This window comes from Acromyrmex echinatior, chromosome 12 (assembly GCF_024713525.1).
Source record: "Acromyrmex echinatior isolate Ae372 chromosome 12, ASM2471352v2, whole genome shotgun sequence".
Taxonomy (NCBI): Eukaryota; Metazoa; Arthropoda; class Insecta; order Hymenoptera; family Formicidae; genus Acromyrmex; species Acromyrmex echinatior.
This window is the reverse complement of record NC_141863.1, coordinates 3,578,894-3,590,974: the sequence shown is the minus strand read 5'-3', so window position 1 is coordinate 3,590,974 and position 12,081 is coordinate 3,578,894. Positions and strand designations below refer to the sequence as shown.

The 12,081-nt window shown below is 34.9% G+C and overlaps 4 protein-coding genes across 13 annotated transcripts in view; 2 read left to right on the top strand and 2 right to left on the bottom strand.

Annotated features, from left to right (window-relative positions):
* The window catches only part of exd (PBX homeobox extradenticle), a 51,099-nt gene extending 47,861 nt beyond the window's left edge, over positions 1-3,238 (bottom strand). For 4 of the 8 annotated variants that reach the window (XM_011066015.2, XM_011066012.2, XM_011066008.2 and 1 more), the window contains exon 1: positions 1,136-3,237. In XM_011066015.2, coding sequence (XP_011064317.1) covers positions 1,136-1,368 — 233 coding nt within the window. In that variant the 5' untranslated portion in view covers positions 1,369-3,237. Of the gene's footprint in view, positions 1-1,135 lie in introns of all 8 variants that reach the window. The other 4 variants (XM_011066013.2, XM_011066014.2, XM_011066009.2 and 1 more) reach the window with 2 other exon arrangements.
* Positions 3,239-4,869: 1,631 nt separating this feature from the next.
* Positions 4,870-7,783, top strand: LOC105151992 (hypothetical protein). Its single transcript, XM_011065997.2, has 3 exons — positions 4,870-5,069; positions 5,224-5,369; positions 5,619-7,783. The coding sequence occupies exon 3, from the start codon at positions 5,798-5,800 to the stop codon at positions 7,370-7,372; it is 1,575 nt and encodes a 524-aa protein (XP_011064299.1). The 5' UTR covers positions 4,870-5,069; positions 5,224-5,369; positions 5,619-5,797; the 3' UTR covers positions 7,373-7,783.
* Surf6 (Surfeit locus protein 6) lies at positions 7,389-10,326 on the top strand. The gene is made up of 5 exons (XM_087412162.1): positions 7,389-7,529; positions 8,302-8,491; positions 8,587-8,631; positions 8,888-9,390; positions 9,818-10,326. Exons 2-5 carry the CDS (start codon positions 8,377-8,379, stop codon positions 10,037-10,039), a joined length of 885 nt encoding a protein of 294 aa, XP_087268288.1. The 5' UTR covers positions 7,389-7,529; positions 8,302-8,376; the 3' UTR covers positions 10,040-10,326.
* The window catches only part of LOC105151995 (hypothetical protein), a 35,957-nt gene continuing 34,039 nt past the window's right edge, over positions 10,164-12,081 (bottom strand). For 2 of the 3 annotated variants that reach the window (XM_011065999.2, XM_011066002.2), the window contains one exon: positions 10,164-10,860. The gene's annotated coding sequence lies outside the window, so the exon portion shown is untranslated. The remainder of the gene's footprint in view (positions 10,861-12,081) is intronic. The other variant, XM_011066001.2, reaches the window with a different exon arrangement.

Sequence of the window (12,081 nt, the reverse complement as noted above, 5' to 3'; positions counted from 1 at the left end):
ATAAAACGCGTTCCCTTCGTTTGTTTACTCGCTAAATTGCAAAGAAAAAAATGTGACATCAATCTCTTCGCGGATCGATAAATCCTATCTAGAGAAATGCCTCGCAGATCCATCAAATTATCATAAAAAGATAGAAAGGATGTTTACCGAGATATGTATTCCGTAAGATAAATCAGACTGATTAATGCGCTAATGAATAACACGCGCATAATTAGCTAAGTATACGTCGAGACCCGCAGTTACACAGTGGAAGCACTATTATCACTCGTCGTTATTAATAAGCACACTGCACGTTTTATAATACCGTATAATTAACTGCAAAGATTGTGCAAAATGCTCCCCGCGTGTTCTTTTTAAATTGATATATGAGATAAGAAGAACGGTAGAAGAGATGTACTTTTTGCGTGACGTTGCGAGAACCGACGAGCGGTATAACATGGGTACACTTTGTAATCTATACGATTTAATGCGTTTCCGTGAACCCGGGGACCCGAAATAAAACCGCGTGCACCGTATTTTATACGCGGGCATCGTCTTGCTTTTATGAGAATTTCGTTTACACGGTACTCCTCCTCCCGAGTAGTAACGAATCGACCTCGTAAATCGAAAGTACCATTAAACCTTTAATTCCGCTATTAACGAGCCGTAAACATAATTTTCTGCTCCGACGTAACGCTGATAGACCTTACGGACACTTTAGCGCCAAAGTAGTCGTGGCAATTAAGAATACGGCACTACTTATTTTAACTATAAAGTATAACCGATTGTGTGTAAACATTAAATAAATATATATAAGAAATTTTTAGAGAGTAGATTTGAAGAAAGACTCCATTCATCAATCTTTAAGAATGAAACTTTACCTTTCAAAGCGAGAATCATTCTAAAAGTTTTAGAAAGTGAAGTTAGAAAACCAAATATGCAACGGTTTCCAAGTGCCGGAAGTGAACGAAACATTCAAGGACGAAGGGGCAGGTAAAAGAAAGCATTTAAAAGAAAGAAACGACAATTCAATGATACAATATTGAAAAGGTATTCTAAAGGTAACTGGACAAGATCAAACATCGCATCCCGCGCGCAAGCACATAAAAAAATGGCGGAACGAAAAAGGAGGAAAAAGGATACGAGACGGCAATACCTCGCTTGCGCCTCGTCCAGGCTCTGGTCCGTGATGTTCATGATCTGCTGTAGGATCTCGCCGATGTCCTGTTTCCTGGCCTCGACCGCCTGATCGGGGCCTTGAGCCGCAGTGCCGTCGACCGGGCCCATGCTGCCGTAGCCGGCGGTGTTCTGGGCTGCCTGGCCCTGGTTTCCACCCATCAAACCCACACCTGATCCTCCGTGTTGCAGCATCCTGCCAGTCTCATCCATCAACCGAATGCTCGCGCTACTTCACTCCCGTTCGCGTGCTTCGCGATGCCGTACGCACGGACGTGTGTCGTGTGTATACGTGCACGCGTGACGTGTGTCGCCTTGGGGGCCTCCTCTTTATTTATTTCTTTTTTTTTTATTTATTTATATCCGCTACGTCGTGGCGCCCAGACGTGACCGACTGACGGAGCGCGCATTCGTGTCGCACTACACGCACGTAACGAATTTATCTACGCGTTATAATCGTATACCAGGTGTCGCGAAAGAACGCGTAACAAAATTGAATAAATCCAACCTTCACAATCTACCGACTACCTTCTAGCTCGACGGACGTTGCCGCTGGCCGGATGTTGATGATGCACGTGCTTTCTCTCTCTCTCCAATCTCCTCTTCTCTTTCCCAGATACGTGCCTGAATCGTCGCTCTAGTAGAAGGCGCGCGTTGCACACTTGTAAAAATATATTCTCTCCCTTTCTCTATCCTCGTAGTGACGAACACCTCGTGACTTGGACTCGCGCAACGATCCCCAAAACGCGCGGCGCGAACGATCGACGACTTGGAGGTTATGCCAACGCCGCGGTCTTTGTCCTTCTGCGTGTCGTACGGCGCTTTTAACTCCGCTCCGTTCCGTCCCGTTTTCCTGTCTCCTTCTCTCTCTGTCGCTCTCGCTCGCTCCCGCACCGTAGCACGCTTACCTTCCCGCTTGGCGATGCACTTCTATCCTCGTTCGGCTCTCTCTCTCTCTCTCTCTCAGTGCCTCTCCGCTCCAGCGATGCACTTTTAATTATCGTATTTTAAAATCTGGTATACACAATATAGGGCAAGTAGAGAATAGGATCTCCTCCGGCGGCTCTAACATTGACGGATTGTCGGATTTTACGTATACGCGGTTATATTGAGACGGTCGGCGTCGCGCCCGGACCGCACTCCTTCCCTCGAGTCAGCACACTATGTATATATATCTATATATATATATATATATATGTATATATAATATCTCTCTCTCTCTCTCTCTCTCTCGGATGTTCGGTGAGGTTCTACGGCTCTTGCTCGCTATGGCTGAAGATCAGCGTCGTTCTCCAAGCCATTCGCGCCACGAACGTCGCACACGAAGCTTTCCACCTCAGAAGGAAACTGCGACGGCGGCGACGACGACGACGGCGACGACGACGACGACGACGCGCGCGGACCGACCGTTTCCGTCGCTCTTCTCACTGTCCTCGGTCGCTCGAGCGACTGCTACGCGGTTCGCGGGTGTAGGTGCGCGTCCGTACTGTGCCCTCGGGTATATGCGTGCGATACGCCAATCGGCGGCCATAGCAGCCGCCGCGGCCAATCAGAGCGTCCCATGCATTTGCCTCCCGCACCGGCCGCCGCGTCACGGTCCCTCTTCCTTCCTCGCGCTCGCTCGTGATGATCCGTCGTTATCCGCGTGCGCATCCACGTTATTTACGGCTGTCCGACCTCACGGTGACTGTACTCCCGATCTCATAACCTCCTCCACGCTGACGTGCGATCGACGTTCTTTGGGGAACGGCGATCTCCCGAGGACGCGTCGTTCTCGACTCCGAAACAAACGCGCGTCTCCGTTGCAAACTTCACACCATACACAAACGTAAACTCCGCCCACTATCTCTCTCTCCCTCCGTGACGGTCGTGCTGTTCTTTTTGCGCACGCGACGTTCCCGGTTACGGCGGTCACGTTTCTCGCTGTTGCCGAGCGACACGCTGAGTCGAGGAAAGGTCCGCGGATACTCACGGATCGCGATGACGTACCTCACACAATAACCTGCTGTTGGAACGAGAGCAAACGAGAGAAGATCGTGTGCGCGAGAGAGTCGTAAATTACGATGGCGCGCTAGTGCGCAGTCTCCGTACGCGCAAGATGGCCGCCCACCAGGGGCGACCATGACTGAGAAGCGGGAAACGTAAATCAACCGCGTGGTATGGCATGGCGTAGAATGGCATAGGCGGCATGGCGCATATCACCGAGACCGATTTTTGAACTCGCGATTCTGAGTATAATAATCGCACGAATTATTTGTAATTGATCTTTCCGCCTTAAATTTACGAAAACAGTGCTTTTTATATTATTCGAGTTAATATTTATTAATTTTTAGATCAAATAACAATTGAACATTTAAGATTAAAATACTTTAATTTAGATTGTATCTATATATAAGATGTTTAATTTATATATATATATGTTGAAAAAATAAATACAGGGTTGGCCATATTCGACGGAAAGATGTTTTTTTTTCAATCATGGGAAAAAAACACATTTTTTGCTGTTCATTTTAAAAATCATTTAATAGGGTTCAAGGTCTTTCCGTCGAATATGGCCAACCCTGTATATATATTGAAATTGTTGAAATTACTTTTTAATCAAATATAGAGATTTAAAAACTCTCGATTATTGATTACATTTACACGGCACTCTTAATAGAGTTTAATAACATCCATAGTTGTAAAACTAGCCAATCGTAGTCGTTCCATTCTTCCGAGGAACAGCTATGATTGGACAATTTCATAACTATACGAGTGTTATTAAACCCGACTAATGCCCATTTCCACCAATGTAGATTAACTTTAATCTCGGTTCAACTCACTCTTCGTCTTTTTCTAATTCTAAAGATTAGAAGAAGACAAAGAGTAAGTTGAACCGAGATTAAAGTTAATCTACGTTGGTAGAAATGAGCATAAGCGTGTCATGTAAAAGTAGTCATAATTAACTAAGTAGTCATATTTAAACAATTAATATAAAACCGGTTTTTCATTTGAGATTAATTTAATCGGCCGATTATTCTGCCGGTTATTCTGCTTTATTCCGAATAGCCTAATTGGTTGTTTCAATGGCGCATTCCTTATTTCGCAGCCTTTTTCCGCACTGTGTGATTTTACCCTAAAAACAAATTATGGATTCCGGCCATAGATTTATAAGAGAAGCGCGACTAGTGTTAAGTGTTCTGATTGGTCATTGCAATCATGTGATTAGCAGTCCATGATAAAATTATTTCTACGCACTAAAATGGCTGCTTAATGGATAATTGATGGATTTCATATTGGGTCATCTAAAAAGTATCCGCGATTTTTTGTCATTAGATGTGTTGACCATTAACACTATCTAGTGACAAAAAACCGCGGATACTTTTTAGATGACCCAATATAATTTATAGTTTTCAAAACTAAACTAAAAAGGCTTAACCAATAGATTATGACAATATCTATATTAAATAAACAATTTAGCTATTATTGATATGATTAAAATAGTCGATTTGAATTTTGCGCATTGTGACTAATCATAAACCAGTACATTTGGGAACACTTTTGATTGATTGCAGGATATGCACCTTAAGCTGGTCTACATTAGTTGCAAGCCGATCACAAGTTTGTTGCGACAATGTGAAGTGTTGATTTCAAAATGCAAGCTTCAGATTGGCTGTCGCAACAAACTTGCAACTAATGTAGAACCGGCTTTACTGGCGAGTCATACTTATATAGTCGAAGGTCTTACCTGTCTTCATCAAGAAAGGATCCATAGAGTTTCACTTAGGTCATTCTAGATCTATGATTGTCGGTGATTGGTGATTATCGAAGTTTCTAGTCGGTCTATTGTCGACCCTAGTTCTCTTGTTTACCTAATGAGAGAGATCGGACCATTTTTTTTGGGAAAAGGAAGAATAGTCGGTCACAATTTTTTTGTAATTAATTATTAGTTAAACATATAATCTTCTCGATTGTTGATATTTGTGGGAATGAAGTGTTTACATACATGTATTATGATGATATAAAACAACAGGAAAGATCTCGTCTCAAATGTATAATAAATTTCTAACTGGCAAAATTCCTGATTAGGTACACGTGCAACACATGCTTGTTTAGCAACTAATAATTTGGAATAGTTTTTTGCACGATCTTAGGGATTCTGCTTGTTCCATATATTGGCCAGAAATATATGCTGTATTATTTATGAAAAACAAAGCTATATTTTGTAACATCAGGTGAGAATTGTTTATTTATTAGATAATAACATAAAAAGAGGCTCTATTTCTTGATAAAAATTTCTCTTATAATTTTTATACGAATTGAAACATTTCTCTGAAAATCTATATCTTTTCTCAGAATTTTTCAATAAAATATGTGAGAAAGCTATAAAATTATAATTAGAAATTCTGAAACATTATATGAAAAATTCTGAGAAAAATTTTTACCAGGGTGTCTTAATGCTAATTTTATTAAAATTATTTTAGATGAAAAAACTATACAAGACATAACTATACGTCAAGCATTAAAAGACTGAAAATTTAGCTGAATTTGAATGGATTTACTTGTAATTTATGTTGCTTAATCTCTCAACCTAACTTTAACTCAATCTTAGAACTAAAAGAGTTCTGAAGAAGCATCATTGATAAATCTGTTATTCGATATCATGGATTTCGATAAGTACATTAAAGAAGATCCAGAAGGGGTTTACAATCTACATTTTTTGAACAAAGACAAGCTCACTGTATATGAGATAAAGCAAATATTTTCAATTTATGGAAATGTTTTAGGTGTAAATGTTACTAAGGATGAAACTGGATTTAGATTTATTAAATATGGATCCTTAGATGAAACAATAGCTTGTATAAAAGGTTTACAAGATAGTAAGATACAGTTATTGTTAGAAAGAAGTAAAATAAAGGATAGAAAAACGAATAGAAAAGATTTCAATAGTGAAAACTTGTCAAATAATGGAGGAAACAGCACTCATAAAATTTTCAATGAAAATAATGGATCTAGTGACATTTTAAATACTTCTCAAAACTCTATATATAATCATAAATTTATTTCAAATGTAACTAAAGAAAATTCATCAGTATTCGATGAAAAATCTTCATTGTTTTCAAGACAAACTTCCAAGGAGAATAATTCTTCAGTTACAATGGATTATGAAAAGTATTATAGGACAACAAAAGATGGAGGTTTTAGTGTACATTTTGCAAATAAGAAAGGACTATCCTCAGAATATATAAAAGATACGTTTTCATCTTATGGAACTGTTGTATCCATATATGAAGGAGGTGGTTCCAATGGATTGAAAATCATAAATTATAAAACATTAGATGAAGTGATAAATTGTTTAAAAGGTCTTCAAAATGATAGTCAGATATCATTGTTACCACAAAAAGATAAATTGGGAAGCGAAGCAAAAGCAACTAATCAAAACAGTTCGAATCAATGGCAGGCAGCAAAGATGGAAGATATTTCGCAAAAGATGTTTAGCACTGATGAACAATTTGATTCAAATTCTACTCATCATGAGGATAATAAACAGGAAAAATTGTCGGAATATAGAGGCAAACCATTTTATAGTTCAAGAAATTTTGATTCGAATAAATTCCAAGGAAACAATTTTTTAGATACTGCTCGCAATTCAGGACATGACTATAAATATAATGCAGATGAAATTAAACAGAAGAATGCAGGTTTTCAAACATTTGATGAAACATATTCATTTCCAAAACAAAATCCCATTAATAATGAAGATTATAATCAAGTAATGAGAAAAAAGCAAGAAGATACTAAATTATATTCTTCAATGAAGACTGAGACAGATAGCAAAATCGATAAAAATAGGCGATTTGGCATACATGATCAGAAAATGCCAATATTAGTTTCTGATGCAAAAATGAAGCCGAAAGAATTTGATGTGACATCCACATTAAACAAGACTACAAATTCATCTAAAATTGTGTACATCCCAATGCAAGATATAATTGTTGCTAATATTCATCAAAATTATGGTGTACATTACATTTTACATTTATTTGAGAAATTTAGTCCAGTTTCAGCGACGGTTGTAAAGACGATTTCGAAAACTAATATACGATATTGTCACATTTATTTTAAAACTGTACAAGATGCGATAGCTGTTGAAGAAGAATTTGATAATTTTGATTTATTTGGAAAAAACCTTATTGTTTTACGAGAATCACGTTTGATAAATGAAGCGTTTACGTAATTTTGTTTTTTTCTTATATCGAATTATTATAAGCTTCTCTTTTGCTATTAATATTGTCATCAATATTTTTATATAATTAAGTTATCTGATTTATATTAAAATACTTCATCAGGACTTCATTCGATTAAGATGAGGAGCGCAACTGATAAAGTGAATGGCAAGTTTCACGGCATTAGTAATGAATAAAAAACACAGCGATAACCCGCAAATTCTCTTTAAAGATAACAGCCATGAAAGCTTAAAAAAGCATTAAAATAATTTTTGATATATACAATAATACATATATCAGTATATCATAAAAGTTGATTTTGGTAATAAACTAAAGAGGAGTATGCAAATGATTTCAAAATTAATACATAATTTTATAAGGATATGTATAATTTTTAATAGTAAAAATTTGCATGCTGAGTGTTTTGACTTTTTTTTCTTTTATTTCTTCTTCCTTTCATTTATAGAATGTGTAATATATTTATACATGTTTAAATTTATATATATATATATAAATTTTATATATTATATATATATATATATATATATATAGAGAGAGAGAGAGAGAGAGAGAGAGAGAGAAAGAGAGACATATGTATGTGTTGTGCTATATCCTTGATTTTTTTATTCATCATCAATTCCGATGTTGCGTTTCTTGCACAAAATCAGAATGTCAAGAAATATAAATTCGTATAGCGAATATAAGAGAAAAGAGAAGAATAAAAGAAATTCATAACAAAAGGATTTATATATAAAAACCCAAAATGTAAAATTTATATGTAAAATTTTGAAAGAAATATTTTCTTAATTTACAAAACGTAAAATAAAAGAATTGATAAAAAATCAAAAAAGATTCTATTTCTGTTTTTAATTTTATTTTTAACGTTCATAGAAAAATATAACAATGCGAATCTTAAATCTATTTTATTTTCATATTCAAGGTTGGTAACGTTGGGTAACATAACCTATATCATAGTTATTTACATGATTAAGTACACGTGAGTTTTGGGAAGAAGATGCAGTTAACAATGTCGAAAGGATTTAATAAAGACGAAATTCGTAAAATGCTCCAGAAAGAGGAACAATTTATTTCACATATATTATCTATAATGCCCGTGACGCATGAATTAGGTGGATATAATTTTTCATTGAGTAATATAATTTCTAAAATATGTAAAGGTTTTTTTTAAAACAATTAAATGGATATCTTTTATATTTTTATTTAGCTGAAAAAAATAATTCAACGAAGGAAGAAGAGCCTACAAAAAAAGGTATTATCTCTTTGTTTGTTTGAAAGTATAAAATAATCTTGCAGAATTTACTCTATCTAATTCTAACCAATGATATTCTATCTATATTTCTATTTTAATATGTAATATATAAGCATATTAACAACCAATGTAATTATTTTAATGATAATATTTTTTGTTTCAAGAAAGTTTGCATTTTTTCCATTTACTAAAAGAAATTTTTATTCTCCATGAATTTTATTGCTGACTTTATTTTTTACTGTATTTTCCATCGCAGTGAAGAATTTTGCTATACCAGGCAAGAAGACTAAAAGAGCACAGTCCTTTAAAGAGTTACATGCAAAATTGGAAGAATTAAAGGGTGTAAAGAAGTTGCATTACAAACAGAAACTTCTTAAGAAAACTTTGAAAAATAAACTGAAGAAGAAGACGAAGAAGGAAGAGCGTTTATTACAAAGAAAGCTTGCTAGGATAGAACAAAATACAGTTGATGGGAGTAAAATAAAGACGGAAAATGAGGAAGTACCAAAAGTGCCAAAACCTAAACCAGTTTTCAATTCGGAAGGTAAAATGGTGTTTAGCAAATTTGACTTCTCCGAGATTGGTGTAAAGAAGAAATTACCTAAGAGTCAGAATGACCCTAAAAAAATGTTACAACAAGTACAGCAGAAAAAAGAAAAATTAAAGCAATTAGAAGATTTAGGAGATAAGGAAGAAGCTGAAGACATTAGAGAGAAAGATGCATGGAAATCTGCATTGGCAAAAGCATCTGGTGAAAAGGTATGTATACTCACCTTATTGTACCTATTCCATATATATATATATATATATATATTAGGTGTTGGAATTAATTCGTAGCGTTTTACAAGTGATGGGAAGTACTTTCATTAATGTATTTTTTAATGCTCATGTGAAATAAATAACATTCTTTCATTAAAAAACGCTACGAATTAATTCCAACACCTAATATATATATATATATATATATTATATATATATACATGAAAAATTTCTTTTTTAATATTGCAATATCTAACAAAATAAATAATTGATTTTATTTTATAAATATCTTATTTTTTGTATTAGCTAATTCTTTTTATATTGTAATATATATTGCGAATTTATCATTGTTTGTTTTTCATATATAAATGTTTTCTATGTTTTCAATACATTTATATTATACTTGACTTTATATTATATTTGACAGATTAAAGATGATCCCGATTTGCTGAAACGTACTATAAAACGGAACGAACAGAAAAAGAAACACAGCGCAAATAAATGGAATTCCAGGATAGAGAACGTACAGAAATCTATGCAGGAAAGGCAAGAAAAGCGACGAGAAAATATTATGAAAAAGAAGAAGGAAAAGAAACAGAATAAATTGAAAAAGGCAGCAAAAAAAGGACGCATAATACCCGGATTCTAACCGTCGATTATTTACATAGCTATAATTGCAAATTGACTTAATTTTACAATTGACTTTGTAAAATTTATATTATTACGTATCCTGGACTGTCGAAAATCATCAATCTGATATAGGAAGGCAGATATGTCATGTTATATTTTTTATTTAATAGAATAGTTGAATGTTCATAAAAGCGTACATTGAACGACGATTGTACAGTATCAATCTTCATATAATACAGTCACGAATAATAACTTTATTCATGTAATTTCGTTTGTACATTAATTAAAAATCTGTATTTACACTGATATATTAGTATTGTAGACCAGCTACTTCCTACAGTGACCGCGTACATTTTAGATTTTAACTATCGTGTAAAAAGCTCTACTCGCAAATATTACGAGCAAATAGTACAAAATTTCACGTTGGTCATAATGTTAGTTGCGATATACATGCATACGCGCACATTCACACGAAAGGAATACGATGCTCTACTTTTCGAACATCATTTTGTTGTAAATTTTGTTTTATTATTTACTTCTCTTGACATAAAAGCATTGTATATTTTTTTGATATTTCACACAGTCATTATCGCGATATGGTAGTGCTTGAGTAAAGATGTCCAACTTCCTTCCGATGCTCCAAGAGACATTTTCAGAGAGGCCGGTCAGTAAATGATTGGCAGATCTAGGACGAGACTTTTGATATAGCTGCCGTCTTCCACCTCCTGCTAGGTGTCTCCTAACGCCGCAGAGACCGCATTAGCGTGTGTCAAAGCTGTCCACAGCGGACTATGATCCACAGGCAACGGCACCGCCAAAGATTTCGATGGTCGTGGAGACCTGTAAAAATGCAATAAATGCAACCATATCTGCAAAACACACTAACACTTTACGAAGACTTTAATTAGTTTGGACAAGTCCTTAGTTTTTACAAGTCATAATCTCGAATATTCAGATGACTTTAACATAGCATGGAGACATTAAATTTGTTTTGATTTTCTAATAAATCATAATTTTGAGCGGTCAGATGATTTCAACACAGTATGGAGACATTAGATTAGTCTTGATTTTTTAATAATCTGAAATGATCAAATTACTCTCATGATCACTTCAATCTCATAAACATCTGTACAAACAATTGATGTATTGGTCAATCAGTTTACTTTATTCTTAAATTTAGTTATTTTTTATTTTTTACTTTGTATATACATTTTACGCTCTTGTTTTATATGATATTCTATTATGTTCTTATACATGCTCTTGACAAGAAAATTTCATTAACAAAATGTAAATTGAAAATATCATCAATATTTCATATCAGTTATAAAATTGTCAGATTTAATGAATATTTGTGAGGAGAGTAGATAGGTGGTAGAAATTAGCATATATCGATATTTTTTATTCAGTAAAGGAATCCTATTCTAAAGAATTTTAATTTATTTTATCCATGTATAATGTTCATTTCTACCAGTATAGATTAACTTTAATTTTGATTATCTTTTCCTAATTCTTAGAACTAGAAAAAAAATAATGAGTAAGTTAAATCGAAATTAAAGTTAAGCTACGTTGGCAGAAGTGAACATTACTGAATAATTTGAATCGAAAATTGCGCCCTTTCCAATATTTGAACTGTAAATATCGCAATTGCTTGATCGACCAATCAGCATGCTTGCACGTAATATGTACGTTACGTGCTAAACGAAAATTACGTTGGCAGAAGTGAGTGATATGACGATCGCGGTTTGTCGTGATTTTTTGGTCCGATCGAACGCGTTGTTTTAACGGAAATCGAGTCCGAGCATGTCGTTTTCCTGTTAAATCGCAGTCTAGTCCGATTTTTGTTCATTTTAACGAAGCATCGATCGAATCGATTAAGGTTTGTAGTTAGGGCAATTGCTAATGTATATAGCTAATGTATATAGCTCCGTTCAATCCGCGATTAATACGATTGCTTTCGGCAGAAGCAATCCGATCGACAAAGCTCTAAGGTGAGATATCTTATTCTATTAATTCTGGTATTAATTTGGCCATATTCTTGTTATAAATGAAAATTACAGACTT

Excerpts from the sequence above, each read along its gene's own strand:
- LOC105151992 (XM_011065997.2), top strand. The coding sequence starts at position 5,798 with ATGGATTTCGATAAGTACATTAAAGAAGATCCAGAAGGGGTTTACAAT.
- Surf6 (XM_087412162.1), top strand. The coding sequence starts at position 8,377 with ATGCAGTTAACAATGTCGAAAGGATTTAATAAAGACGAAATTCGTAAA. Across the intron at positions 8,492-8,586 it reads GCCCGTGACGCATGAATTAG|CTGAAAAAAATAATTCAACG; the intron begins GTGGATATAATT and ends ATTTTTATTTAG. Across the intron at positions 8,632-8,887 it reads AGAAGAGCCTACAAAAAAAG|TGAAGAATTTTGCTATACCA; the intron begins GTATTATCTCTT and ends TTTCCATCGCAG.